At 43.0% G+C, this 27,788-nt stretch overlaps 1 protein-coding gene across 1 annotated transcript in view; it reads left to right on the top strand.

Annotated features, from left to right (window-relative positions):
* The window catches only part of TMC5 (transmembrane channel like 5), a 177,895-nt gene that overhangs the window by 68,949 nt on the left and 81,158 nt on the right, over positions 1 to 27,788 (top strand). The window contains exons 3-6 of the mRNA XM_040356890.1: positions 5,903 to 6,147; positions 9,366 to 9,443; positions 17,922 to 18,038; positions 25,367 to 25,469. Coding sequence (XP_040212824.1) covers positions 5,903 to 6,147; positions 9,366 to 9,443; positions 17,922 to 18,038; positions 25,367 to 25,469 — 543 coding nt within the window. The remainder of the gene's footprint in view (positions 1 to 5,902; positions 6,148 to 9,365; positions 9,444 to 17,921; positions 18,039 to 25,366; positions 25,470 to 27,788) is intronic.

The raw sequence follows: 27,788 nt of genomic DNA, 5'->3' as shown, positions 1-27,788 counted from the left end.
TCGGAGACGATTTGCACTTTTCAGTCTGTTACAGCGTGAAAAATGTGTTATCTCCATTACAAATGCTACTTTTACTCCCATCTCATACTTTATTCTGAGCATGCAAGGGTTTCTTAGCATACACACGCTCGAGTTTCTTGTCGAAAACCAGCCCGATGAGGAACACGACGAGGAAATTGAGACTCCCGTCGAGGAAAAAGAGAACTTGTTCTCTTTTTTCCTCATCGAGTTCCTCGACAGTTTCCTCAATGAAAAATATACACACGACCGTTTTCCTCGGCAAAAAAGCTCTCCCACCAAGTTTCTTGATGGATTCTGTCGAGTTTCTCGGTCGTGTGTACAAGGCCTTAGAGTATTGAATAAGAATCTATATATCTAGAAAATAATCAGAGCAGAAACATTGAAGCTGCCATTATAGAATTGTTTTAAAGATGCATGCTCTAGCTCTCTTCTTTATCTTTGTTTAATAAACCATTGCAAGCAGCCATGGAAGAAAACACCTTCTCTGGATAGAACTAAAGCTAACACCTTTTTTTTGTGGTGGAACTGGGTTATAACCCCTAATGCCGTGTACACACGATCGGGCTTTTGCCCGGCCAAATCACATCGGAATTCCGACGGAATTCCATCGGAGTACAATAGAACATGTTCTATATCTAAACTCCAACGGAATTCACCAGAATATCCAATGAAAAAACTACGATGGGGCTACACACGATTGGAATATCCGATGGAAAAAAAGTCTGTCAGACTTTTTCCATCGGAAATTCCAATTGTGTGTACGCGGCATAACAGTTTTTGTACAATCTGTGTCTAGTTGGGGAGATTTCCCCCATAATAGTGACCCCAATTTAAAAGATTTTCCTTCTATTGCTGTTCTGGTGACAAATCAAAAAATTTGATTTTCTTTTACTTTCACCAGGACAAATAAACAGGGTGAATCTCTGTAACGGAGACACAGACAGCCATAAAAAATTAGCAGCTTTTCTAATCCCATTTCACAACGGAAAAACAAAGTTTTTGCTGCAGTTGCACTTTAACGATTCATTATTAGTTAAGAAAAGGTAAGGACGACGGCCCTGGAGCTTTCACCCTTAGACCCCTTTTACACTGTGCCGTCCATAGCGTCGGCGGTAAAATAACGGTAAAACGCTGCTATTTTAACTGTCAGATTCACGGCGCATTTTGGCCGCTAGCGGGGCACTTTTACCCCCCCGCTAGCAGCCGAGAAAGGGTTAAAACCACCCGCAATGCGCCACAACGGTGGTACGGTGCACTGCCCATTAATTTCAATGGGCAGGAGCACATTAGGAGTGGTGAGTTTACCGCTCGTAATGCGCTCCAAACAAGCTGCTGGCAGGCAGAGGCGTATCTAGTCAAAATGGCGCCTATGGCAAGCACTGAAACTGCGCCCCTGTCAAAACATTTGAAACCCATCTTTCAGATAACCTTAACAAAAAAAAACAGCAAAACTACAAGTCAAGGGCTTTAAGGGCTTTAATTACCCCTTACACCAGAGTCAATAGCGTTACATCTTATATCAGAGTTCCCAGAGAGCCCTCCTTACATCGGATTCCACAGAGTTCCCCTTCACACTGGGAAATCTGATCTAAAGAATGCTGTGGACTCTGGCCTAATCTTTATATACACTGTAAGGGGGGGACTCTGACACAAAGGGGATCTCTGCTGACTGGGATGTAGGGGGGCCTCTGATGTGAGCGGGTATCTGGTTATCACAGAGTCCAGAGATCCCACTTACATCAGCGTTCCCCTCTACCCCAGATTCTTACCTCTTAAGGCAGTGTGCCAGACAATAAGTATTTCTAGACAGGGGTCAGGTCAGCCTTTTACTTTATATGACCAGCAGTATGTGTGAGCATTCCCCCACCTCCATGGGACTACAAATTCCAGCATAGTAGGCTGTGCTCTTATTTCTCTGCTGCTCCCAGTGTGACTGAGAACGATGACTTCACTGATATACAAGAGGACACCCTCTCTCCCTGCCTGCTGCAGTGCTACACAAACCCAGCCACTGCCAGAGTCTGCGCCCCCACTACCCCCTTACCAGAGACCAGGGCCACTGTTAGATATCATGGGGCCCTCTACAGCCTACCTGATGGGGCCCATGACCCCACCCCTGGGCCCATCCCTGGCCTTGCCCTAAGCTCAAAAAATAATTCAGCTTTCAAGTGATTGTTTTCATGCCTTGTGATACCTTGGGTAGTAACATATCCTCTTTATGGAGAAATCTGGGGTTTATTAGACCCATTGATCCCTCCTCTGCCCTCCAAGGCTTATTGACTGCTTTCTTAGCTGATATCACCCAGGTAAATGCAGAACCGATACTGGAAGTGAGAAAATCTTCATAACTTATGGCCTCAGTTGTCACAGAGGAGAGGGAGAAACTGATGTTCCTCCTCCTTCTTTGTGCCCTGTCAATTCGACCAGATGGAATGGGAGCGCCTTTATTGCCATTAACTACATACAAGCGGGGAGGAGTTGATATTCCAGCAAGCCGAATTAGAAAAAAAAATCTGTACATTTTACAGCCTCCTTGGCCCCCGTGTTTGATTTCATGGGGCCCAAAAAAATATGATTTAGACTACAAAGGAGCCATGACCTGCAGGGAGAGGGGAAAGCATGACAAATTTGCCTGCATCTTAATCAAGAGGATCAGTCTCAGCATAAGGCACTGGCAGTACAGCCGTTCCTCCTGCTGGGCAGGTGGCTGGGCTCTGCTTTTGCACTGATAGGACCTTGAGTCAGAAGGCCTGTGAGGAGACACCCCCTGACTGAGTCCACAGTCCAGGTGTCCTGTCGATAAATACACCGGCCCGAGGCCATCGCTATAGTCCTGGCTATAGCATCCCTGACAGCAGGCGGAGGAGTGATATTCAGCTGTCAGGGCTGCTGTAGCCGGAACTATAGAGGTAGCATTGGGAAATGCAGCTGCCTGCACTCACAGGAGTAAGAAATTAGAAATAGTCCCACTTGCAGCGCTGCCATTGTCCATTAGCAAAGGTGCTGAAAAGGAGTGAATAGAGCAGCAGTTTAAGGGCAGATTGCAGGCGCTATTTTTAATGCTATAGCGCCTGCAAAACACCCTCAGTGTGAAAGGGGTCTTAAAGATTTGTCAGCAATGACTGATCCTGCCCATCTATTCTGAGAGGTTTCTATTATTTACTTATTTGTTTATAGTGGTTTTAAAGAAAGACATTTTTCTTCCCCTAATACAATTCCCTGCACTAAAGTAAAAAACATCAATAAATACTTATCTGAGCCCGTTCATGATCCAGCACTGTGCCTGTCAGCAGCAGCGCTCTCCCCGCTCTCACAGGACACAGAGGCAGCAATGTAGACAATGGCGCCTGATGGTGTCAAGCAAATCCTGTAAGGAGGGAGCAGTCCTGCTAAATATGGACAATTACAGTCCAGCTTGGGAGTGCTCCCGCACAAGTCCCCCTATAGCAGCTGGCTTGCTATGAGGGCCCTCACAGAAGTGGAGGAGTGGAGAGTGTTGGCAGGGGACCCCAGAAAAGGAGGTAAGGAACTGTTCTGTGCAATACTATTGCACAGAGCAGGTAAGTAAAACATGTTTATTATTGTTGGGAAAAGAAATTGCCTTTATATCAATTTTATCCTATCAAGACACATGTTGCTTTCTTTTGGTTAAAGTAAACCTGTCAAGAAAATAAAAACGTTCCCACCACTGTGAACTAGGCAACTTTTAGGCCTGGATTTATACTTAGTCCTGGTTCTTCTTCCAAAAGTTTGCCAGCCAATACCAGAGCATTTTTAGCAATCAGGGTTGGGTGCAGTAGCTCTTAAGCCGCGTACACACGATCGGTTTGTCCGCTGAAAACAGACCAATGGACTGTTTTCATCGGACAAACCGATCGTGTGTGGGCCCCATCGGTTTTATTTCCATCGGTGTAAAAAAATAGAACATGATTACAATTTCTCCTATGGATAAAAAAAACGATAGAAAAATCTGATCGTCTGTATGGAACTCCATCGGACAAAAATACACGCATGCTCAGAATCAAGTCGACACATGCTTGGAAGCATTGAACTTCATTTTTTCAGCTTGTCGTAGTGTTGTACGTCACTGCGTTTTGGCACGATCAGATTTTTGACTGATGGTATGTAGGCAAGACTGATGAAAGTCAGCTACATTGGATATCCAACGAAAAAATCCATCGGATTAGATTCCATCAGATATCCGATCATGTGTACAGGGCTTAAGGGTAAGTTTAGGCACTAAAGGGGGGGACTGTTGGGTTTAGGCATTTTATGTCTGTAGCCTTACCCCCATTGGAGCTGCTGGATTTTTGGGCGCGCGTTACCTTGTGACTCCTCCGAAATTCCTAGGGGTGAATGATGCGTATTGCATGTAGTAGAAGTAAAGGAATGTCCAGACAGGTGCTCTTTGCAGTGCTCTTTATTACCCAGCCGGGTAAATACAGTAAACTTGTGGTGAGGAAAGTAAAGCTGAAAAAGATAGGAGAATAGCAGATTCAGGCGTAATGATAGGAAACAGTCCTGCTCCCAAACGTAACACTTCTCGTCACCACTCCCGTCGGAGTGGGTTTAGTGTACCCATACAGGCCTCTCTCACTGACCTGGCAGCCGGAGTATCACTCGGACAATTGTAGGAATAAGTCTCTGCCACAGACCCTCCTTGGTGAACTTGAACTTGGGAGAAAGTCTCTGCCACAGACCCCTCTCAATGAGCCTCAGAAGATACCTCTGCCACAGGTCCCCTCTGGGTTGGATTGCTGGAGATGTGCCTCCTTACTTGAGTTACATCTGGATCTCCTTCAGCTTGCAGCCCGGGTACCGACCGACAGGTGATAAACCCCTCGGTGTCTGGCTACCTCGATCCCCGGTGGTTTGTCCAGGCCCTTTTGGACCGCCAGCCTCTCAATGGCGCTCCTCAGACTGACTCCCCACCGAAACAGCAGTACAGCTTGGGATCTTCAAAATGCTCCAGGTCAGCATGACCAGAAACACCGCGTGGCACGCACGCCCCGGCCAGGTGGGCCATAACCCCGGGGCGCCGTAATGTGGCCACCTTAAAGGTGGGTGCCACACTGGACGAAGAAGACCCAGAACCAATGGCGTCTGCCCCATAAATACCCCTCCCCAACATGCACAGCAAGGACAAACCCTTGTGATTGGCTGCTGGGAAAGAGCACCCAAACCTCGACTCCACTGCTGCCACCTCCAGCACCAGGGCTGGAAGAACACCCCGGCACAGCAGAATGGGCTCACACCACAGCCAAGCTGAGACAGAGACCGCATTTTGCCACTAACAATCTGGATCAGAATTTAACTACACTCTGATCTACCCTTAAATTTCACTAGCACCAATACTGTAAGGTACATAGGCGCTACATGTCCTTGACAAGCTTGCTTTAAAAACTCTATTAAAGCTTATTTAAACCCAAGAACACTTATTTTATTCAATGTAGATTACCAGTCTTTATGACTAGTAAGCTGCAATGTAGAACATTTTTGTTAGATATCCTTTTAATGTGTCATACATTTATGGTAAACTTATCAACAACAGGAGTTACCTTTGCTGAATTTTTTCATAGCAATTGTTATATAACACACCTATATTTATGTTGTATATATAACTGAATTTTACTATCGTAGCTCTAGCATTTACAGTATAGATGAACTATGACTACAGGGATAGGCAGAAAGACTGACAATGTGTCAACATGACTTTGGGCTTAAGTACAAATTTGTCAGATTTGGCTATACATTTTGTTACCTAATCTGTCACAAATCTCTTTGGATCACAAACATAAGTGGATACATGTGGATTAGTCACCTAATTTGGCTATAACTGCTTTATTATCTCACACGGGAAATCTCTGTTTATGTTCTGTAGGCTTCAGAGCAGACCTGCATCCAGGCCCTCCACCAGACTACCTATCAGACAGGACTCATCTTTCCGACAAAACCCTTATGTAGAAGATGATAATGATGATCGTAAAAATCGTTTTTCGAAAGAAAGAAACAAGAGGCGGAACCAAGAGTTTCTTCCAATGAACGATCTTCACACAGATGTTGATAACAATATGCGATTACCTGGATATACTTCAACAGGGGAAGATACATATGCCCTAGGGCACTGTAAGTAAAATCATATAATTGGTAATGTAAAGACCCAGAAAGTGTGACCATTAAACATTGAACCAGCTTTGGCCAAAAAAAATTGTCTCAAACACACAACCAATATATACTATTTGTTGCAAAAGGTTTGTGGATACCCATTCAATTGGCTGAGTTTAGATGTTTCAAGTAAAGGGTGCTGGTAATGCTACAGCGCATAAAGACATTACAACCAACTTTACACTTCCACCCTCATGGCAATAGTTTGAGGAAGGCTCTTATCTGTTCCAGCATGACTGTGTGCCTATTCACAAAGCCAGGTCAATAAAAACATGGTTTAATGAGTTTGATGTGGATGAGCTTGAGTGACCTGAACAGAACCCTGACCTTAGCCTTACTGAGCAACTTTGGTATGAGTTAAAAACAAAAACATATACTCCTTTGGCTAAGCGGGCACCAGTGCCGGCCCAAGACATTGTGCTGCCTGGTACCAAGAATGAAATGCTGCCCCCCCCCAAAAAAAATTACGCCCACCAAAATGCCCCCACATTATTTTATATCAGGATAACTAAAGTGGACCTATCATGGCTCTATACATGTATATAGGAGTAAAAAGAGGACCTGTTATGGCTCTATTCATGCAATTAACCCCACAGTGGAGCGGAGAGCGGAACGGGAGGAGCGGTCGGGCGGCAATTAGCCCCACAGTGGAGTGGAGAGCGGAGCTAGCGGAATGGGATGGCGTGCGGGCAGCAATTTGCCGCCCCCCTGAAAGTGCTGCCTGGTACAATGGTACCATCGGGTCCCATGGTAGGGCCAGCCCTGGCGGGCACATATCCCCACAGACACATTCCAAGAACTTGAGGAAGATTTACTAGATGAATCGAGGCTGTTATAGATGTAAAGGGTGGGGGCAACTCTATATTAAAGTGGATGTAAACCCACTCTCATCCTTTCTAAACTACTTCCATAGTCCTCATCTATAAGGATATACATGCCTCCTGCATGTATCCTTACCTGCCAAATGTCTCCCCTCTCTTTGTTATAAGAACTGAAAAACTGCAGATTCTGTGGGTGGATCTGTTGTCTGTAGCTCAGTGGGTGGAGTCGTGATGTCAGTAGACTCCCTGCCCACCTCCTGTGTATTCCTTACACTAAATTCTGCTATGATCACTAACATCCAGCCAAAATCCAGAAAAGTAACCACATGACTTCAGAAAAGGAGTGGGGGTGGGAATTAAAAAATAATGCCTGTCTCCAGGCTAGTGCATGAGATATGTAAATAACCTGTCACTCACAGCAAGGGGGCGGAACGGACTAAGGTTTTTCTCTGTAAGTCCGTTTTATTTCACTGAACAATAAAAGAGGATTGCTCAGAGCTGGATTAACTCTGTGTGGCAAGACTGGGCACAGATGATAGGAAATATTTTACTGTACATTGTGACATTAAAAAATAAATAAAATAAAAATTTCGGGTTTACATCCACTTTAATGCCCATGGTTTTAGAATAGGATAACCAATAAGCTAATATAAATGCGATCAGTGTCAATAAAACTTTTGACTATATAGTATAGATGTTACTGGGATAGATTATTCACTTGTTTTTAATCCTCCTTGAGTACTTCAGTTGTAAAAGACTTGCACTTAAATTCTCATGTCCACTTGCTGGCACATTTATCGCAGTTATGCAGGGATTGTGAATTGTTCTGCCTTGACACGACTTGTAATCCTTGTCATGACTTGTGGTTCACTTTAACCCTAACCCCTAAACCGATTCCCAGCTTACCCCCTTCTACCTAATCCCTAATCTTAGCCCATATAAAAATATTTGTGGCCCTGGCAGTTCCGCCACTGGTGTTAGTAGTTTTTTATTTTTACTTTATTTTAGTGTTTAAATTTTTTAGGAGACATGTTGGGGGGGAGGGCTTTGGTGAATTATCATGGGTCTAAACAGACCTTAAAGCGGAGGTTCACCCTCAAAATTAACTATCTGCAGCCTTAATAAAGGCTTGTAGCGTTGTCATTTTTTTTTCAATATGTACACTTACCTGTCTTCAACCTTCACTTCCGGGTCCCAGGAGACGATTGACGTGCGGGTAAAGCGCGTCATCGCCTTCCGAAAATATCCGACGGGGACTCGGCTCTTTACGGCGCTATACGGCACCTGCGCCTGCCGTGTACAGCTGACTGCGCAGGCGCCGTAAAGTGCCGAGTCCCCCTCAAATATTTTCGGAAGGCGATGACGCGCTTTACCCGCACGTCAATCATCTATGCCTTGTCTTAGGATAGCCTACTCCCCGGGGGGAGCGAGAACCCGGAAGCTGGGTGAAAACAACAAAAAAACGTAAGTACAGCCCGAAAAAAAAAAAATCCAGCATACTGTTGATGTCAGCAGTATGCTGGATATAACAGTATATAGATATTTTATGGTGAACCCCCGCTTTAAATGTTTCAGTTATGAATTTACAAAGCCAGTGATCGGTACTGATCACTGATTCTATTAATTTAGACAAGGAAGGGGCCTGTAAATTATACATTTATCTGCCTCTTTCCCACTCTCCTTCCTGGCAGCATCCCCCGCAGTCGCCAGCAGGAGAAGGGAAAAGGGAAGCTGTTAGCAGTGCGGAGATGAGGGGGGCCAGAAGAGAGCACAGGGGGGCAGGAGAGCACGCAGGCAGGCAGCAGAAAGAAGCTGGATAGAAGGAGTGGTGGGGTCGACTGCAGAGGAACCGATCTATACATTTTCTTCTTGCAGCTGCTGAATGCCTGCAGGAGGGAGAGGAGGAGAAGTAGGGATTCAATGGCTGCAGAAGGGAAATGGAGAGATTGGTTCAACTCTATATGCAGCCACCACACTGTTCCTCCTATTCAAGTGTACTGGAGAATGTTGCGACTCTGTGACAGCCGTAGGTACACCCCTGTAATATAGCATAGATAGGTTTATTTTGACTTATATTCTTATACAACAAATTGAATTCAGTCCATAGTCAAAAAGAAAAGTAGAAGTCTGGCACCAAGGCGTCTTGAGATAAAATCACTTGGTTTTATTCATAAATAATCCATCCAAGACATACAAAGAATCAATTCCTACAGTAGGATTGACTTCTTTCAGCCACTGTATGGGCCTTTGTAATAATCCCACTGCAATTTGTGTTTCATATTTAATTCAGTACAGTATTGGTATTATGTGCTTTGCTTTTGTACAAATTGTAACTATTAACACATTTTTCTTTGCTAGATAATCCTTCATTTCGGACTGATTATGGGCCTTCCTATATTGAGATTGACAGAGATCCCGATGATGCAGTCGATGGAGGTATGGGTTTAGGCATTATATGTTAAATCAGTGTTGGGTTAATCAAGCAGTTGTCACAATAGATGATAAGATAATTCTTTATGAGTTATGATTTACCAAAGAGCAGAGATTTTATTTAAAAAAACATCATTTATTATTTATTTTATTTCAAAATAGTTTTTCTGCAGTGAAAATTAATACTGGGGCTTGGGAAATCTTACCACCTAGGCAATATTTTGGATTAGCCAGTGATTCTTTTTAATGGCATGTATAGACCATAAAAAAAGCCGAGCTAACTGAATCTAAATCATTTAGGATGTGTGACTTTTGTTCATCTCAAGTTCTCAACATGTTGAACAGGTAATGTTTGTTTTCTAACTGCAGGATTGACATTAAGATAAGGTCTTATTTACTTCGAATATCATTTTTTTAAAAATCTAAAATCCTGATTTGTTTATTAGTTAATGTTGACATCATTCTAGTTGCAAAAAGTATATAACCTACATTATAGGGGTTGTAAAGGTAATTTTTTCCCCCTAAATAGCTTCCTTTACCTTAGTGCAGTCCTCCTTCACTTACCTCATCCTTCGATTTTGCTTTTAAATGTTCTTATTTCTTCTGAGAAATCCTCACTTCCTGTTCTTCTGTCTGTAACTCAACACAGTAATGCGAGGCTTTCTTCCTGGTGTGGAGAAAGCCTCTTGAGGGGGAGGGGCGAGCAGGAGTGTCAGGATGCCCACTAACACACAGCTCCTTTCTCTATCTTCAAAGTAGAGAGTGTCCTGACTTGCCTGCTCGCCCCCTCTCCCCTCAAGAGGCTTTCTCCACACCAGGAAGAAAGCCTTGCATTACGGTGTGTAGTTACAGACAGAAGAACAGGAAGTGAGCATTTCTCAGAAGAAATAAGGACATTTAAAAGCAAAATCGAAGGATGAGGTAAGTGAATGAGGACTGCACTAAGGTAAAGGAAGCTATTTAGGGAAAACATTTTTTTAAAAACATTTTCTTACAACCCCTTTAAATCTTTATGCCTGACCAAATTGGAACCATTTATAAGTGAACTGGTGGAACGAAAGCTGAAAATATCAGCAGTTTAACATCAGGGAGTTTAGTACTTGGCAATTTTAAAAATTCGGTAGTGATATTCACCCTTATGTTATAGGGTAAAATTAAAATGTACTGTATATCCAGCCAAAACATTTTATTTTTAAGTGCTCAGTTTGTCCCAGACATTGAACATTGGGAGTTTATGAGAACATTAAACTCTCTACTCTAAATAGCAGTAGCATGGTTGTTACTACAGTCAGGGCCGCCATCAGGAATTATGGGGCCCCTTACACAGCTTCAGGCATGGGCCCCCTGGAGCAGAGAACCGGGGGGGGGGGGGTGCTTCCGCCTGAAATTAAAAAGCGGGGGGTGCTGCCGCGAATTGAGCCCTTTAAAAAAAAAGGGGGGGTTGTCACCCGGGGCCCTGGGGATCTCCGGGCCCCTGGGGACCTCCGGACCTCTAAAAAAAAAAAATTGGCCATTTAATAAAAAAAATATATATATATATATTAAAAATGTTATTTAAAAAAAAAAAGTGGGGTTGCCATCTGGGGCCCTCTAAAAAAAATATATATATATTTTTTTTAAAGGGGGTTGCCTCCGGGCCCTTACAGGTGTACTGCCTGTACGCCCCTGATGGCGGCCCTGACTACAGTACTGTATGCTGTTTATTATAAAAGGCACATAAATCACACAATAGCCCCTTCTGTGTAAAACTGGATGTTGTCCGCAAATTTTGATGCTAGTTTGACTAGTAGTAGAGGTGGCAAAATAATGTGTGATTTAAGAGAAATTGTCATCAAAAAAATATTTGTATAGGTCTGGAAGCAAAGTGCCCCACAGGGAACCTGAAAAGTCCTGTTCAGGATTCACACCTCTCCCGGGTTTCTTTCTTACACCTTTCAAGACTTCTGATCCTCTGATACACTTGGAGTTTTGCATCTCCCTGTCAAGCAATGTAGGTTCATGGTTCACCTGAAGCATAGGAGTTATTTACTAAAGGCAAATCCACTTTGCACTACAAGTGCAAAGTGCACTTGAAATTGCACTGAAAGTGCACTTGGAAGTGCAGTTGCTGTAGATCCGAGGGGGACATGCAAGGGAAAAAAAAAAAAAATTTTTTAACTTGCACATGATTGGATAATAAAATCAGCAGAGCTTCCCCTCATTTCAGATCTACCCCTCAGATTTACAGTGACTGCACTTCCAAGTGTACTTTGCACTTGTAGTGCAAAGTGGATTTGCCTTTCGTAAATAACCCCCATAGAGTCAGTGCTTTGAAGTTTTGGGAGCAGACAGGTCATGTCTGTTGAAGATAAAGGTTGGTGAAAGTATATTACTGTGGCTGTGGAGGCTGATAAGCAGTAGGCTTGGAAAGCCTGTTAGCTAGGATTACTGATGTGTAGTAAGGGCTGGGACATGGCTTAGGTTTTCTTTTGTTGAAAGTTTATTTTACTCTGAAACGCTGTACAGCACGTGTAAGTAGCACAGATAAAGTCATTGCTGTCTGCCAAGACTATACTGGACTGGTATCTGTTTCTAAGGCCTCATTCACATGGGCGTACTGATTTATTCACCCATATGAATGGCGGTCTGCTGATGCCTGTGATGCATATGTAGCGGTTGGTTGCTACTAGTTACTATCATCCACAAATATTCACCCTGCTGCCAGACTTCCATACATCACTCTCCAGTAGTCGGTGTCATCATAATCTGTGCTGCTGCACACGGCTGTCAGTGTCACTGTGAGAGTCAGTTTCATGTGTGTGTGCCACCCATTCTAATTTCTTGCCCTCCTGAGTCCTGTCCCCGAGTTACTTACAGTACTTACTATACTGAAAATAAAATAAGAAATACGTTTTTTGCCTTAATATCTACCTTAAATTACATGGCTAATTGCATATTGTACTTGTTTGTAGCCTAAATACTGAAATTTGCACTTAAAACTGTAATTTTGTAATTTTGGAAATGCCAGTAAAAACATGGTTCTGCCAGCAAATTGTGAGTGTCGTGTCAGTAAATTCTATCTGGTAGGTTGGCAACACTGTCTGGGATACATTGGAGGTATGTGTAGCTGGCCATCTGTCATTGATTTAACCACTTAAGCCCCGGACCACTTTGCAGCTAAATGCCCAGGCCAGGTTTTGCGATTCGGCACTGCGTCGCTTTTAACAGACAATTGCGTGGTCGTGCGACGTGGCTCCCAAACAAAATTGACGTCCTTTTTTCCCCGCAAATAGAGCTTTCTTTTGGTGGTATTTGATCACCTCTGCGGTTTTTATTTTTTGCGCTATAAACAAAAATAGAGCGACATTTTTGAAATAAATGCAATATTTTTTACTTTTTGCTATAATAAATATCCCCCAAAAACATATATAACAATTTTTTTGTTCCTCAGTTTAGGCCGATACGTATTCTTCTACCTATTTTTGGTAAAAAAAATCGCAATAAGCGTTTATCGATTGGTTTGCGCAAAATTTATAGCGTTTACAAAATAGGGGATAGTTTTTTTGCTTTTTTATTATTTTTATTTTTTTTACTACTAATGGCGGCGATCAGCGATTTTTTTCGTGACTGCGACATTATGGCGGACACTTCGGACAATTTTAACACATTTTTGGGACCATTGTCATTTTCACAGCAAAAAATGCAATTAAATTGCATTGTTTATTGTGAAAATTACAGTTGCAGTTTGGGAGTTAACCACAGGGGGCGCTGAAGGAGTTATGTTTCACCTAGTGTGTGTTTACAACTGTTGGGGGGTTTGGCTGTAGGTCTGACGTCATCGATTGTGTCTCCTTATAAAATGAATTACACGATCGATGCGCCGCCACAGTGAAGCACGGGGAAGCCGTGTTTACATGCGGCTCTCCCCGTTCTTCAGCTCCGGGGAGCGATCGCGAGGGGGCGGCTATAATAGCCGCGCCGTCGTCCCGGATCGCTCCCCGCGGGTTCCCGACCGCCGCATGTACCGGGGGGGGGGGGGGTCCCGATCGGATCCCCGACCCGCGGAAAGGCAGGGACGTACATGTACGCCCATATGCCTGTACGTGCCATTCTGTGGACGTATATGTACATGCGGCGGGCGTTAACCGGTTAAACAGGCTGCTTGGACAGAACACCTGTGCATCCTGGGCAGCTAAAGAATCACACAGGTATACGGATCAGAACCACATGCCCATGTGAATAAGGCCTAAAGAGGCTGCTTTAACCAGCGAGCATTACACTCACAATATAGGTGCATGTATATATAGTGGGGACTAGCATCAAATATTAGAGCTTTAAGGACTTTTCTTACTTTTTAAGGATAGATAAACATAGAAAGAATATAAACATCTTCTGAAATTTCTAATTTCAAATAGAATACATTTTAATAGAATAGAAAAACAAAACAAAAAAAAACAATAGAATAGAAAAAGTTTAACCATTTCCCAAAATTAAAATAGAATCAATTCAAATTTGAATAGAATAAAAAAGAATATATTAAAATAGAATAGAAAATAACAGAATAGTATAGAAAAAAAACAACAGAACAGAATAGAATAGAAAGAAAATAACCATCTTACGAAATTCGAAATTTCAAATAGAATAGAAAAGAATAGAATAGACTAGAAAATTTAAAAATAGAAAATAATAGAATAAACTAATAGAAATAAAATACAATTAAAAAAACAATAGAATAGAATAGAATAGAATAGAAAGAATAGAAAGAATGCAACCATTTCCCAAAATTTAAATAGAATCAATTAGAATTTAAATAGAATAGATTAGAATAGGAAGGTGGTTATATTTGTTTCTATTCTATTCAAATTTGAATTGATTCTCTTTGAATTTTGGAAAATGGTTATTATTTATAGTCTATTCTATTCTATTCTATTGATTTTTTCAGAAGATGGTTATAATCTTTCTATTATTTTTTAATTCCATTCTATTCCCATCTATTCTATTCTATTTCATTCTATTCTGTTATTTTATTTTCTATCCTAGTTTGTTCTGTTTTACTCTATTATATTCTGTTCTTTTATTTTTTGTTATATTCTTTTCTATTGTATTCAATTTTTTTTTATATTCTATTCCTTTATTTTCTATTCTATTTTATTCTCTTTGGAAACTTGAAAATAATTCAAAAATGATTTGAATTCAATTTTTTTTTCAAAGCGATCCAAATTTCGAATCCAAATTTGAATCAATTTGAATACAAATAAATAAAATGAATTATGAGAGTGAATTAAACAGATTAAACAAATTTAACTAAACTAATTGAAGTAAATAATGAATCAAAACAAAACAAAACACATTTTTTCATTCTGCACATGACTAATAGGCATTCAGCCTCCAGGTCTTATATTAATTTTGGCAACAAAAGACCCAGTAGGGCTTATTTTCAGGGTAGGTCTTAATATATTCTCTCTCCCCCTGCCTGTCAGGAATGCCCAGTTTGAACAAACTCAAAATACCCAAATTCTTTCTTTTACAGTAGCACACAATACAGAATGTGTGTGGCCCTGCAATCCAACACTGCCAAACACCTCAGCCTTCCTCCACCTCTCCCAGCCACCAGCGAGGGACCCCAGCCCCCCTCCCTCTGCAATGTTTGAAGCAGGGAAGAGGGCACACTAGCATGTGAGGAAAAAAATACCTGTAAATACCTTGTGGAGACCGGAGTATACATGCTGCATACCGCACACATGTTGAATGCAGAGGCTCTGCACTGTACGGTACTTTCAGTGACCTGCCGAAGCTCTGTGAAGGGATGGGGGGGCCAAGATCCCACACAGACAGGCGGGAGAAGAGGAGACCAGCAGGGAGATCAGCTGAGCAACGCTCTGTATGAAAGGCACCTGACACCGATAGAGAGACACACACACAGCACACTGCAGTAACAGGATTATACTGTGTTTCCTCAAAAAACATACAATTACCTCGAACTAGGGCTTATTCTCGGGGTAGGGCTTATATTGCAGCCCTCCTGGAAAATAGCGCTAGGTCTTATTTTCGGGGTAGGTCTTATTTTCTAGGAAACACGGTACATACAACACTGCCACTCAATCCTTCCACCCCAGGCCCTCATCTGTCTCCTACAGACTGTTTTCTCACCAGCACTGTCCAAATAGCTAGCAGCGCCTTGCTGCTTTGACTCCCACTTCTCTCCTAGGTGGAGTCCTCCTGACTTAAGTTCTGGGCATAGGCGTGCGCAGTAGATGTGCCAGGTGTGCCTGGGCAAACCATAATCACTTCCACACTACATAAGCAGAAGGAAAAATAAAATTGTATTAGTTCCTATGAACAGCACACACAGTGGGCCAGATTCAGGTACATGCGCAGCGGCGTAAAGTATCTTATTTACGTTACACCGCCGCAAGTTTTACGGGCAAGTGCTTGATTCACAAAGCACTTGCCTGTAAACTTGCGGCGGCGTAGCGTAAATCCGTCCGGCACAAGCCTGCCTAATTCAAATGGGTTGTGTGTCATTTAAATTAGGCGCGTTCCCGCGCCGAACCGACTGCGCATGCTCCGTTTTGAAAGTTCCCGCCGTGCTTTGCGTGAAATTACGGAGCCCCGACGTGTTTTTTTTTCTAACGGCGACGTGCGTTACGTCCTTTCGTATTCTCGGACGACTTACACAAAAAAAAAAAATTGAAATTTTACGCGGGAACGACGGCCATACTTTAACATGGATGGTCTAATTTTACACCACCTAAATAGCACTCGTAACTTTACGACGGGAAAAGCCGACTAGTGACAATGTAAGAGAATGCGACGAACGCGCGTACCTTCGTGGATCGCCGTAAACAGCTAATTAGCATATCCGTTGCGGAAAACGACGCGAACTTCACCCAGCGGGCGCCAAAGAATTACACCTACGATCCAAAGGCGTACGAAGCCGTATACGCCTGTCGGATCGAAGCCTAAAGCCGTCGTAACTTGATTTGAGGATTCAAAACAACGCTACGACGTGGCAAATTTGAAAATACGCCGGCGTATCAGTAGATACGCCGGCGTTTTTCCTCTGTGAATCTGGCCCAAAGTGCTTAATGGACTAAAACTAAAATTAAAATCACTGTTTCATTTTTAATTCTGCACGGCATGAATGATTGTTGAAAGCTTGGTTGCTTTGGGCAACAAGAAATGTTCTTCGTAGCAGACTTTTTACGTTAGAAAATGTTCTTGTTATCCATGACAACTGTAGCACATGTTTACATATGAATAAAGGATTCTGATTGGTTGCTATGGGAAACCATGTGCATCTACAGCAATCTGCAAAGCAACCAACCAGAAAACACTTTGCTAAAGTCACATTGATACAAAACACTCCCTTATTGGTTGTCTACTTCTGAGGAAAATCATTCTCTCCGGCACTTGATAAATGATGTCACATGATCCCCCCTGACCTGCATAGCTTCCTAGAACCTTGTATATCATTATTGCAGACCTACATTTCATCAGGAGAATTATACTTTGACAGATAACCATTGTGTTATTAAAATGGCAGAAGGACGGGATGTTACTCCTTCTGTTGATACGCATGAGACTTCAGTCTCTGTAAATACCGGTGATACGCCTGCACTGAACGACCATCAGGTGGTCGTCATAGAAGAAGATCCGCATTCAGTCATTTCGGTTTGTGATCAACCCGAGAAACCAAGATTGTCATTTCTGTCCAGAACTTTAAGTAAAGGGCTTAAAACCCTGAGAGATTGTACCTCGGCTTTACACAGCAAGGAAAATGACAATATTTCTCATATGGAGGATTTTGCTGAAGCCGGGCCTTCAGGCTCACACGCCACCTCAGACATGCCTTTCCTGACAGGTTTTGACCATGTTGGTCTTGTTTCTGATGTGGAAGTTATAGAATTACCTCCAGGTACTGCATATGTTAATATATTGTACAGCTTTACAGTGCTTACAGGGGCACAACAATCAAATGTTTTAACCATATTATTATTGATGATGTTGTTGATAATATACTGTATTTATTGGCGTATAACACTCACCTTTTTACCCTGAAAACAGAGGGTAAACTGTGCCTGCGTGTTATACGCAGGGGGCTGTGTAAAAAAAAATTCACGAAAAAATCCCTCTTAAAGTTAGGGTGCGTGTTATACGCCGATAAATACGGTATTTATTGATGTTTAGGCAGTGTTTACATGGGACATACTAAAACGTATGCCCGTGGAGGGCCATGTTTACCTGCAAGGGGATGCACGTGCAGATGTTCGTGCATCCCTGAGTAGGTAATCCCATTGATGTCAATTGAGACGCAGCGGCTGCCTGCACGGGGATGCACTGAATACCTGTACATCCCATTGCAGGTAAACACGGCCCTCCCTAGGGATACACTTTAGGCCTAAAATACATATATAGAGTTTTTTTTTTTTTTTTTTTTTTACCAACAGCTAATAACATACATAGTTACATAGAAGTAACATCTTATTCTTTTGTCAAATTAAGGGCTAAGAAACCGTTTGAGGCGGCAAACCATATTTTCACCACAGTTTATGCGGCCATCCAACATTGCCGAGCTTGACCCTGCACTGAAAAGACAGATTGAGAATGACAAAAACCGAGGTGAGTACCGTAATAATTCTCCAGTGACTATCAACTACTTCGACTTCAATTTAAAAAATCTTTTTTGCACACATGTCAAAATCTGCATTTGTGACTAGAAGATTACTTAAAACACCCAAAACATATATAGGTAGATTCAGTAAGAGTTAGGCCGGCTTATCAGTAGATAAGCCGACCTAACTCAGAATCTACGCCGACTTATGTTTAAGCGTATGCTCAAACAGAGATACGCTTAAACATATCTAAGATAAGACGGCCTGCGCCGTCCTATCTTAGGTTGCAATTTTTCGGATGGCCGCTAGGTGGCGCTTCCATTGCGGTCGGCGTAGAATATGTAAATTAGTTGATGCGCCGATTCACGAATGTACGCCCGGCCGCCGCAGTAGATTTACGTTGTTTCCGTGAGGCATCTTCAGGTCTAAAGTTATTCCATCTATTAGGTGGAATAACAATGTTAAAGTATGGCCGCCGTTCCCGCCGCGAGATTCGAATTTTTTACGTCGTTTGCATAAGTCGTCCGCGAATCGGGATTTACGTCGTTTACGTCCACGTCTAAATCAATAGGCCCGTGCGGCGTACTTAGGCGCAATGCCCACTGGGAAATGTAGGCGCCCGGCGCATGCGCACTTGAAAGAAAAACGTAAAAAACGTGAGGTCAAGCCACATTACCATAAAACACGCCCCCCTCAACACATTTGAATTAGGCGCCCTTACGCCAGCCCCATTTACGCTACGCCACCCTAAGTAAGGAGGCAAGTACTTTGAGAATACAGTACTTGCCTCTCTTACTTAAGGCGGTGTAGTGTAAACACGCTAGGCTACGCTGCCTTATAGTTGCGCGCCCCTACCTGAATCTACCTAATATTTTCTGAAAAAAGAGTCCCTGTAGAATACAAAGCTGGTAGTTGCAATTTCTTATCTTGTATGATGTTTCCGCAACTGTTTACTACTCTATTACTACTCTATGTTCAGTAAAAACTACACTAAAATGAATTGTAGTGCACACATACACAATTTAATCCTCAATTTCTGTATGAAATAAAAGATGGCGGTGCTTTTAATTAGTTTTTTTATTATATCTTAAAGCGGGGTTCCAACCACAATTAGCATTTTTTAAATGTATGTCCTTTCATCATGCGTTTTTATAATTTAAATCTGGTCACTTACTATTTTACAATCGGCCGCCGCTCCGCATAGTTATTAAAAAAAGATAGGCCCAGATTCTCGTCGACGCGCTTATCTATAGGCGGTCGTAGCGTATCTCAGATACACTACGCCGCCGTAACTTAGTGAGGCAGATCCCGTATTCTCAAAGAACTTGCGCCCAAAGTTACGGCGGCGTAGTGTAACTGTGCCGGCGTAAGCCCGCGGAATTCAATGTAGGCTAGTGTGGGCGTGTTTTATGCTAATGATTCGTGACCCAACGTGATTGATGTTTTTAACGAACGGCGCATGCGCCGTCCATGAACGTATCCCAGTGCGCATGCTCAAAATTACGCCGCAAATAGTCAATGCTTTTGACGTGAACGTAACTTAGGTCCAGCCCCATTCACGGACGGCTTACGCAAACGACGTAAAATACAACGCTGTTCATACGTTTCCGACGTCCATACCTAACATGACTTACCCCTGCTTTATGAGGGGTAACTTTACGCCGGTGTATGTCTTACGTAAAACGACGTATCTTGCTACGCCGGGCGCACCTACGTTCGTGAATCGGCGTATCTAGCTAATTTGCATATTCTACGCAGAAATCTACAGAAGCGCCACCTAGCGGCCAGCGTAAGTATATGCAACTAAGATATGACGGCGTAAGAGACTTACGCCGCTCGTATCTTAGCCAAATTTATGCGTAACTGATTCTAAGAATCAGCCGCATAGATACGACGGCTCTCATTTGGACTTACGACGGCGTACATGGCGATACGCCATCGTAAGTCCTTTGAGAATCTGGGCCATAGTTTAAAAAAACTATGTCCACACCGTTGTCATTTTGCTTGTCGGGTATGCAAATTCGCTTTTTACGGCGATCCACGAAGCTACTTGCGTGCGTTACGTCGTCGCAAGTCGTTTTTTCCCATCGCAAAGTTAAGGCTGCTTTTTCATGCCTTAACTTTATACCAGCCATGTTAAAGTATGGCCGTCGTTCCCGCGTCAAATTTAAATTTTTTTTTTCCGCGTAAGTACGTTACACACGTCGCCATTCACAAACACGTCGGGGCGCCGTAATTTCGCGCAAAGCACATCGGGAAATTTACTAACGGAGCATGCGCAGAACATATGGCGCGGGAGCGCGCCTAATTTAAATGGTACACGCCCCATTTGAATTAGGCGGGCTTGCGCCGGACGGCTTTACGTTACACCGCCGCAAGTTTACAGGCTTTGTGAATCAGACACTTACGCTGAAAACTTGCGGCGGTGTAACGTAAAGACGATACGTTACGCCACCGCGATTCTTTCTGAATCTGGCCCTATCTCTCTAGCTGCTCAAGTTACTATACCTACTATAGGTGTGCGCAGCTTGTTGAATTAGGATGTGCACCCAAAAGCTTAAAAACACGGTACCGATCTCTCACTGTGTTCATTCATAAAGCGAAGGGGCGGTAAATGACATTACTCCTCCCCCCACTCATCCTGAAATATCATCTATGTGTGCTCACTGCAGTAGCCAATGGGAGAGGAGAGAAGCCAGCCATGCTGTGGGAGGGGACACTGGGTAGCAGGGGGAATCTGCACTGCAGGGAGTGATTAGGGTGTGCCTGGGCACACCTGGCACACCCTGTGGGCACGCCTTTGATACCTACTGAACTGTTAGTGTGCTCTGGACCCTGAATTGTACCAACCAGGTGTCTATATAATGATATCTAGTCTTTTGCACCTAGTTAACCAGTTCCCGACCCCCGCATGTACATATACGTCCACAATATGGCACGTACAGGCACATGGGCGTACACGTACGTCCTTGCCTATTAGCGGGTGGGGGGTCCGATCGGGACCCCCCCGCTACATGCGGAGGTCGGGTCCGCTCGGGGAGCGATCCGGGACCACGGCGCGGCTATTTGTTTATAGCCGCTCAGTCGCGCTCGCTCCCCGGAGCTGAAGAACGGGGAGAGCCGTATGTAAACACGGCTTCCCCGTCCTTCACTATGGCGGCGCATCGATCGCGTCATTCCCTTTATAGGGAAGACACGATCGATGACGTCATTCCTACAGCCACACCTCCCTACAGTTGTAAACACATACTAGGTGCACCCTAACTCCTACAGCGCCACCTGTGGTTAACTCCCAAACTGCAACTGTCATTTTCACAATAAAGAATGCAATTTAAATGCATTTTTTGCTGTGAAAATGACAATGGTCCCAAAAATGTGTCAAAATTGTCCGAAGTGTCCGCCATAATGTCGCAGTCACGAAAAAAATTGCTGATCGCCGCCATTAGTAGTAAAAAAAAAAAAATTTATAAAAATGCAATAAAACTATCCCCTATTTTTTAAACACTATAAATTTTGCGCAAACCAATCGATAAACGCTTATTGCGATTTTTTTTACTAAAAATAGGTAGAAGAATACGTATCGGCCTAAACTGAGGAAAAAAAATGTTTTTATATATGTTTTTGGGGGATATTTATTACAGCAAAAAGTAAAAAATATTGCATTTTTTTCAAAATTGTCGCTCTATTTTTGTTTATAGCGCAAAAACTAAAAACCGCAGATGTGATCAAATACCACCAAAAGAAAGCTCTATTTGTGGGGGGAAAAAGGACGCCAATTTTGTTTGGGAGCCACGTCGCACGACCGCGCAATTGTCTGTTAAAGCGACGCAGTCCCAAACTGTAAAAACACCTTGGGTCTTTAGGCTGCATATTGGTCCGGGGCTTAACTGGTTAAAAAGCTGATTGCTAGATACTGGATGGCCTCCACTATCCCGACTGTGAAACAATTGATAGAATATGTTAACAACTTGAATAACGCCACCGTAAGGCCATACGTAAATTTCAGTTGGTCTGGTAGGGTTGGCTAGATACACCAGGCCCCTCCACAATTACTGATGGATAGGCTGATGCAGATCTGAGTACTGCTGATAACGTTCTATCTGGTGTTTTGGTTTGTGTTGACCCCACCTAATGTAAACTGTTTTGTTGATGGTTATTTTGTTACTGTATGCCAGACAGTGGCGCCCGCTCCATATGGGGCGCAGGGGCACCGCCCCCCTAATCCATGCGCTCGGCCCCTAATCTACATGCTGGGTGTCTGAGGCTCTAATTGGCTTAAAAAAAGGATGGGGTCGGGGCGCAGAGCACTGCGTCCACCCAGTTGTGTCACAATAGCAAATTAATATTCGCTATTGTCTTCCTGCTTCTCCTCCCGGCCAATCAGGCTTGAACTATCTTGCTTTGCATGTAACGAGTCCATCTCATATATTGGTTTCACCTTTTAAGTTGCATTAGTGAAATAAATGAACTTTTGCACAATATTAAACATTTTCAAGTTTCACCTGTATATTGAATATTGCTAACTGGAAATGTTGTAATCAGTGGGCTGGATTCAAGAAGCAATTGCGCCTGTGTAACCATAGTTACACAGGCGCAATTGCTTACTTGCCCCGGCGTAACGAATGCTCCTGATTCAGGAACCTCGTTACGCCGACTGCAGCCTAAGATATGCGCGGCATAAGGCTCTTATGCCCGCATATCTTAGGCTGCATTCTTGCGATGGCCGCTAGGTGGCGTTCCCGTTGTGCTCAGCGTATAGTATGCAAATTGCATACTAACGCCGATTCACAACGTTGCGCGAGCCCTGCGTACGCAGTTTACGTCGTTTACGTACGCCGTCTTTCGCGTAAGGCTGCCCCTGCTATTAGCAGGGCCAGCCAATGTTACGTATACCCGTCGTTCCCACGTCGCCAAATTTGAATTTTACGTAGTTTGCGTAAGTGATTCGTGAATGGCGCTGGACGCCATTCACGTTCACTTTGAAGCAAATGACGTCCTTGCGATGTCATTTGCCGCAATGCACGTCGGGAAAGTTTCCTGACGGAGCATGCGCTCTACAATCGCCACGGGAACGCGCCTAATTTAAATGATTCCCGCCCCCTACGGGATCATTTAAATTGCGCGCGCTTACGCCGGGCAATTTTAAAGAGCGCACACGCAATTTACGGAGCTACTGCTCCGTGAATCGCGGGTAGCGCAGTAAATTTGCGGGGGCGCAGGGCAAAAACGTTGCCCTGCGCCTCCGCAAAAAAAGCGCAAAGGTACCTGAATCCAGCCCATTGTTTTGTTTGAGTAGAACACATAGTACAAACTAGCATCCCTGTTAAAACATAATACAAGGTATAATGAGGAGTCCTGAAAAAAGCACAAGGCTCACAAAGAAATGCCAAATAATGTATAAAATCAGGTTTGAACTATTCAGCTGATATATCTCTAGAGAGGAACACCACAATAGATTTCATAGTCATGTGCTAAACTTATTGTGCAACCAGTGTCGAGTGTCATCTCTTTAACAATCAGCGGATATAGCATCAATTTTAAGACAATGGTCTGATAGGGTTTATTATAGCTGAATCTTTCCTGTTTTTTATTTTTCAATTCTGAGCACCAAAAAGGAAAGACTGTCTTAATTCAACCATATCTTCTTGCCACGACATAACATTATCCTAAAACCTAGTCGTGCCTGAGGTGTCTTGGATATTTATAAGGCCTTTTATAATTGTGATGTTCGGATGAAAGATGTGTTCACTTCAAGCAATAAATCACATTGAGACGTATTTATAAAACAAGAACTGTCTGCAGTGACCCAATGCCCATAATAATAAACTGGGTTCAAGATGTATTTTTTCCCAAAGCAGGTAGAGAATGGGGCATTGCAAATCAGTTTCTATGTAGTGAATTGTACCTGTTCAGTTGATATTATCCAGCATCTTGGAATATAGTCTATTATAAAACAGTGAAACCCGTCTACTACAGAGCTCATTTACAGACACAGAAGAAACGTGGTTCCTGTAGTAACCAATGAGATTCACTGTGCAGTTTAGTGCAGCTTAGAAAATGAAAGCTGGATTCTTAACAATACCATACCAGGTCACAAGTACATGTAACTCGTGGGCTGCGGTCTGTTTGGCTATAAAAAATGACTGCAATTAAAATGTATGGGACTCAATCCACTAACATGGCCTCATGGTGAAGGCTGTATTATTTCTGAAATAGCACAGTGCAGGATAAAGTGGTTGCTATAAAGTGCTTGTTTGTACCAAGTTTATTACTCTCGGTTAAGTCCCAGCATTACCAAGGCTCTGTTTATAAGGCTCTATACGTTTTAATTAAAAACAAGAAGAAAAGCGCCTCTGAGTATTCTGTTATAATATTTATGATTTAAAAATATCCAGCACTTACATCATAATACAAATGGTGTAGTCCTTGCTGATAATCAGTAAAGCCAGGAACGGGAGATGTAGACATCTACGTCAGACTTCTGCAGCCGCTCGGAGCCGGGGAGAGACGACTGTATCCGTGGTCTTAAAGCGCTGCTGGGCTGAGATTACGTGTGCTGGCGTGTGATATCAGATGGATGGGAGCCGAAGGGGACCACAACGCGTTTCAGAGCATGCACGGGTCAAGGAACAGACGGGCGCGCTCCTTTTTCAAGTGTCCCGCCCGTCTGTTCACTGACCCGCGCATGCTCTGAAACGTGTTGTGGTCCCCTTCGGCTCCCGTCCATCGGCTCTCCCCGGCTCCGAGCGGCTGCAGAAGTCTGACGTAGATGCCTGTTCCTGGCTTTACTGATTGTCAACTAGGACTACACCAGCTCCCCGAACTACACCATTTGTATTATGATGTAAGTGCTGGATATTTTTAAATCATTAATATTATAACAGAAAACTCAGAGGCGCTTTTCTTCTTGTTTTTTCTTTGCATATTCTGAGCTGGTCTACGCTTTTGGAGAGCTGCCCTGAGCACCTGTATACCATCCAAACTGGCTTTATATGGCCAACAGCACTAGCTTAAACGCCATTTTGCTTGGACTATATCCTAATCTGACTTATTTACTTATGGACTATTAGACCATACACGCATCTGTTGTGGTCTCTTATCTTATTCTTATTAATCTCCCCTTATCATTGATTGTTAGTGCAGACACCCTGAGCGCTGTAATCTCTTGCTATTTCATACTTTTTTAGTATACGTGTTCAAAATATATCCTACCCATCAGAATGCAAAGTTTATAGTGGCTAACAATTCTCCATAAATGTGTCTTGTAAATATTTTATATTCTGTTTGAAATATTTTTTTATTATTGTTAATTTAGCTCTGTTTTTTATCAATCAGAAAGGGAAAAGCTAATTGCAGAACTAGTGGAACTGTCTAACAGTGAAATAGCAAACAAAACTCGGACATTTCCAACTTGTCTGAATGAAAAACGAGACCTAAGGTAATAGTTGCATTATATGTAATAGATAATACAGCGAAAGAAGTAGTCTCATTTCTATTTTTTTCTTTTATTAGTGTTCTACAATGTCCCAACTTCCTGTGAAAGGCTTGCTACATAGTTGGATAGGACCACTCCCTCCCCTTTCCTTTATGCACTGTCGTTCGACAATGCAGCTAACAAGGAGATGGCCCATTGCTTGACTCTGACTCCAAGCACTTTCCCAAGTCAAGCGTCAGCAAGTTGGAATGCAGAGGGATGGAGGGTCCCCTTGAATTCCTCTGGCTGGGGCTTGTCTTGGGAAAGTGCTTGGAGCCAAAGACAATGGAGCCATCTCCTTGCTAGCTGCGTTGCTGAACAGCTGTGGGGGAGGGAGGTGTTTTATAACATCTGCTCTTTCTTTTTCTCCTCTTGGCTCCTGAGACAAGCCATCTCCTTATTCTCTTCCTTCCTCTTCCCATAGCCATAATCATGAAAGTAGTTGTACAACAACCACTGCAAGTTTTTAGAACCATTGTCCATTTAAAGGTCACATGGTAACCAGATTGTGCCTGCACAATGTGCTCACACAGTTACATAAGATAGTGCTCTGACAGCTTGAGTAAAACCTATTTCAGTATAAAAAGCCACAAACGTATGTTCAGTTTTAGGGCAATTCTGGTAACAAGTGTTTTGGGCGATCTCCAAGCTACTAGACTCCTTGATCCCCTTCATAGCCCAACCTGCTCACCTAAATCTCAAACCTCCAGGTCTTACAAAAAGGAGCATCAAGCTAATCCTTCACGACACAATGGCAGCTAAACAAATGTAGCACTACCCCTGAAGGAGCCACTTGATAATTTTAGGTTCTGCGTTCTGCCCCTCAACCCCAAGAAAAGTCTCAGCCCCTCTGGCACACCTGATTAAAATAATTTTACTGTAGTCGTAAGATAATAGGACACCAGACTGTAGCAGGTCAAAGAGTACTTTACTAAGAGTTTTTGCAATAAAGAAGACAGTAATAACTTGAAAAGGGTAGTTCCCTGTAATAAACTCTGAGGCCTCGTACACACGACCGGTTTCCTCGGCAGAATCCATCAAGAAACTTGGTGGGAGATTTTTTTTGCCGAGGAAACCGGTCGTGTGTACATTTTTCATTGAGGAAACTGTCAAGGAACTCGTCGAGCCAAAAAGAGAGCATGTTCTCTTTTTCCTCAACGGGAGTCTCAAATTGGCACGACGAGTTCCTCGTCGGGCTGGTTTCCGACGAGAAACTCGAGTGTGTGTATGCTAAGAAACCCGCGCATGCTCAGAATAAAGTATGAGACGGGAGCGCAACTTCAGTAAAAGTATCGTTTGTCATGAAGATAGCACATTCGTCACGCTGCCAACATTATTGCCTCGTTTAAATGCTGCGCATTTGAAACATCTTTAGAATGGGACAAAAATGAACAATAATTTTCTTCTTTTGCTGCTGATATTCACACAGATTAGTGACAATTTTTTTTAACCTTTTTCATGCTGATCTCCTGAACATTTTTGAATATTTTCTCTCTGCCGTTTTTGTTTGCTTTATTTAAAATCCAGTTCTTCATTTAAGACTATTATTTCATTCTTATTCAATTTATAGTCATATCCATGTTTTTTTTTGTCAAGTTACCACCATTCTAACCTTCTTGTTTGGTCTTATCTGATCTGTCCCTTTTATAATTAGACCTTTTGTATTCTTTGTAAAGTTAACCTGCCTTCTAACAAGCGACATTTTAGTTTGAAGGAAAAACACATAGACAAGTATGAACTGTAAACCAAAAAAAGACCATTTATTTAGGTCAAAAATATAAAGTAAAAAATCAATATAATACATTAAAGGCAGCACTCAATAACCTGCTGCCATTTGTGCACTTGACTGTGGAGACTAAAATTGGGACATTGAGAGGATCATACAGGAAGGAGCCCAATCTGGTATTGGACTGCCAGAGGTCTGGAACAGTAGCAGGTCAGTCAGATGTCCCAAGGTTGTGATCCTACAGCAGACTGCCTTCTGTCACACCACCTGGAAGCAAGGGAATCACTTCTTGCTCTTCCTGACAGCCTTCCTTGCTGCCTTCACTGCAGCCTGCTCTGCAGCCTTCCTTCTCCAGCTTGGCTGGAGGCGGTGCCACTGGAGTTGTACTTGTGCCAGGAGGAGGAGAAGAAGGTGTAGGAGGTGGAGGTGGAGGAGGAGGATCAGAAGGATAAGTAGTATGAGAAGAAGAAGTAGGAGGAGGAGGAGGAGAAGAAGTATGAGAAGAAGTAGGAGGAGAAGGAGGAGAAGAAGTAGGAGGAGGAGGAGGAGAAGGAGGA

The sequence above is a fragment of the Rana temporaria genome, chromosome 6 (assembly GCF_905171775.1).
Source record: "Rana temporaria chromosome 6, aRanTem1.1, whole genome shotgun sequence".
NCBI lineage: Eukaryota > Metazoa > Chordata > Amphibia > Anura > Ranidae > Rana > Rana temporaria.
Note: the sequence above shows the minus strand (reverse complement) of the source record. Positions and strands in the feature narration are given on the sequence as shown.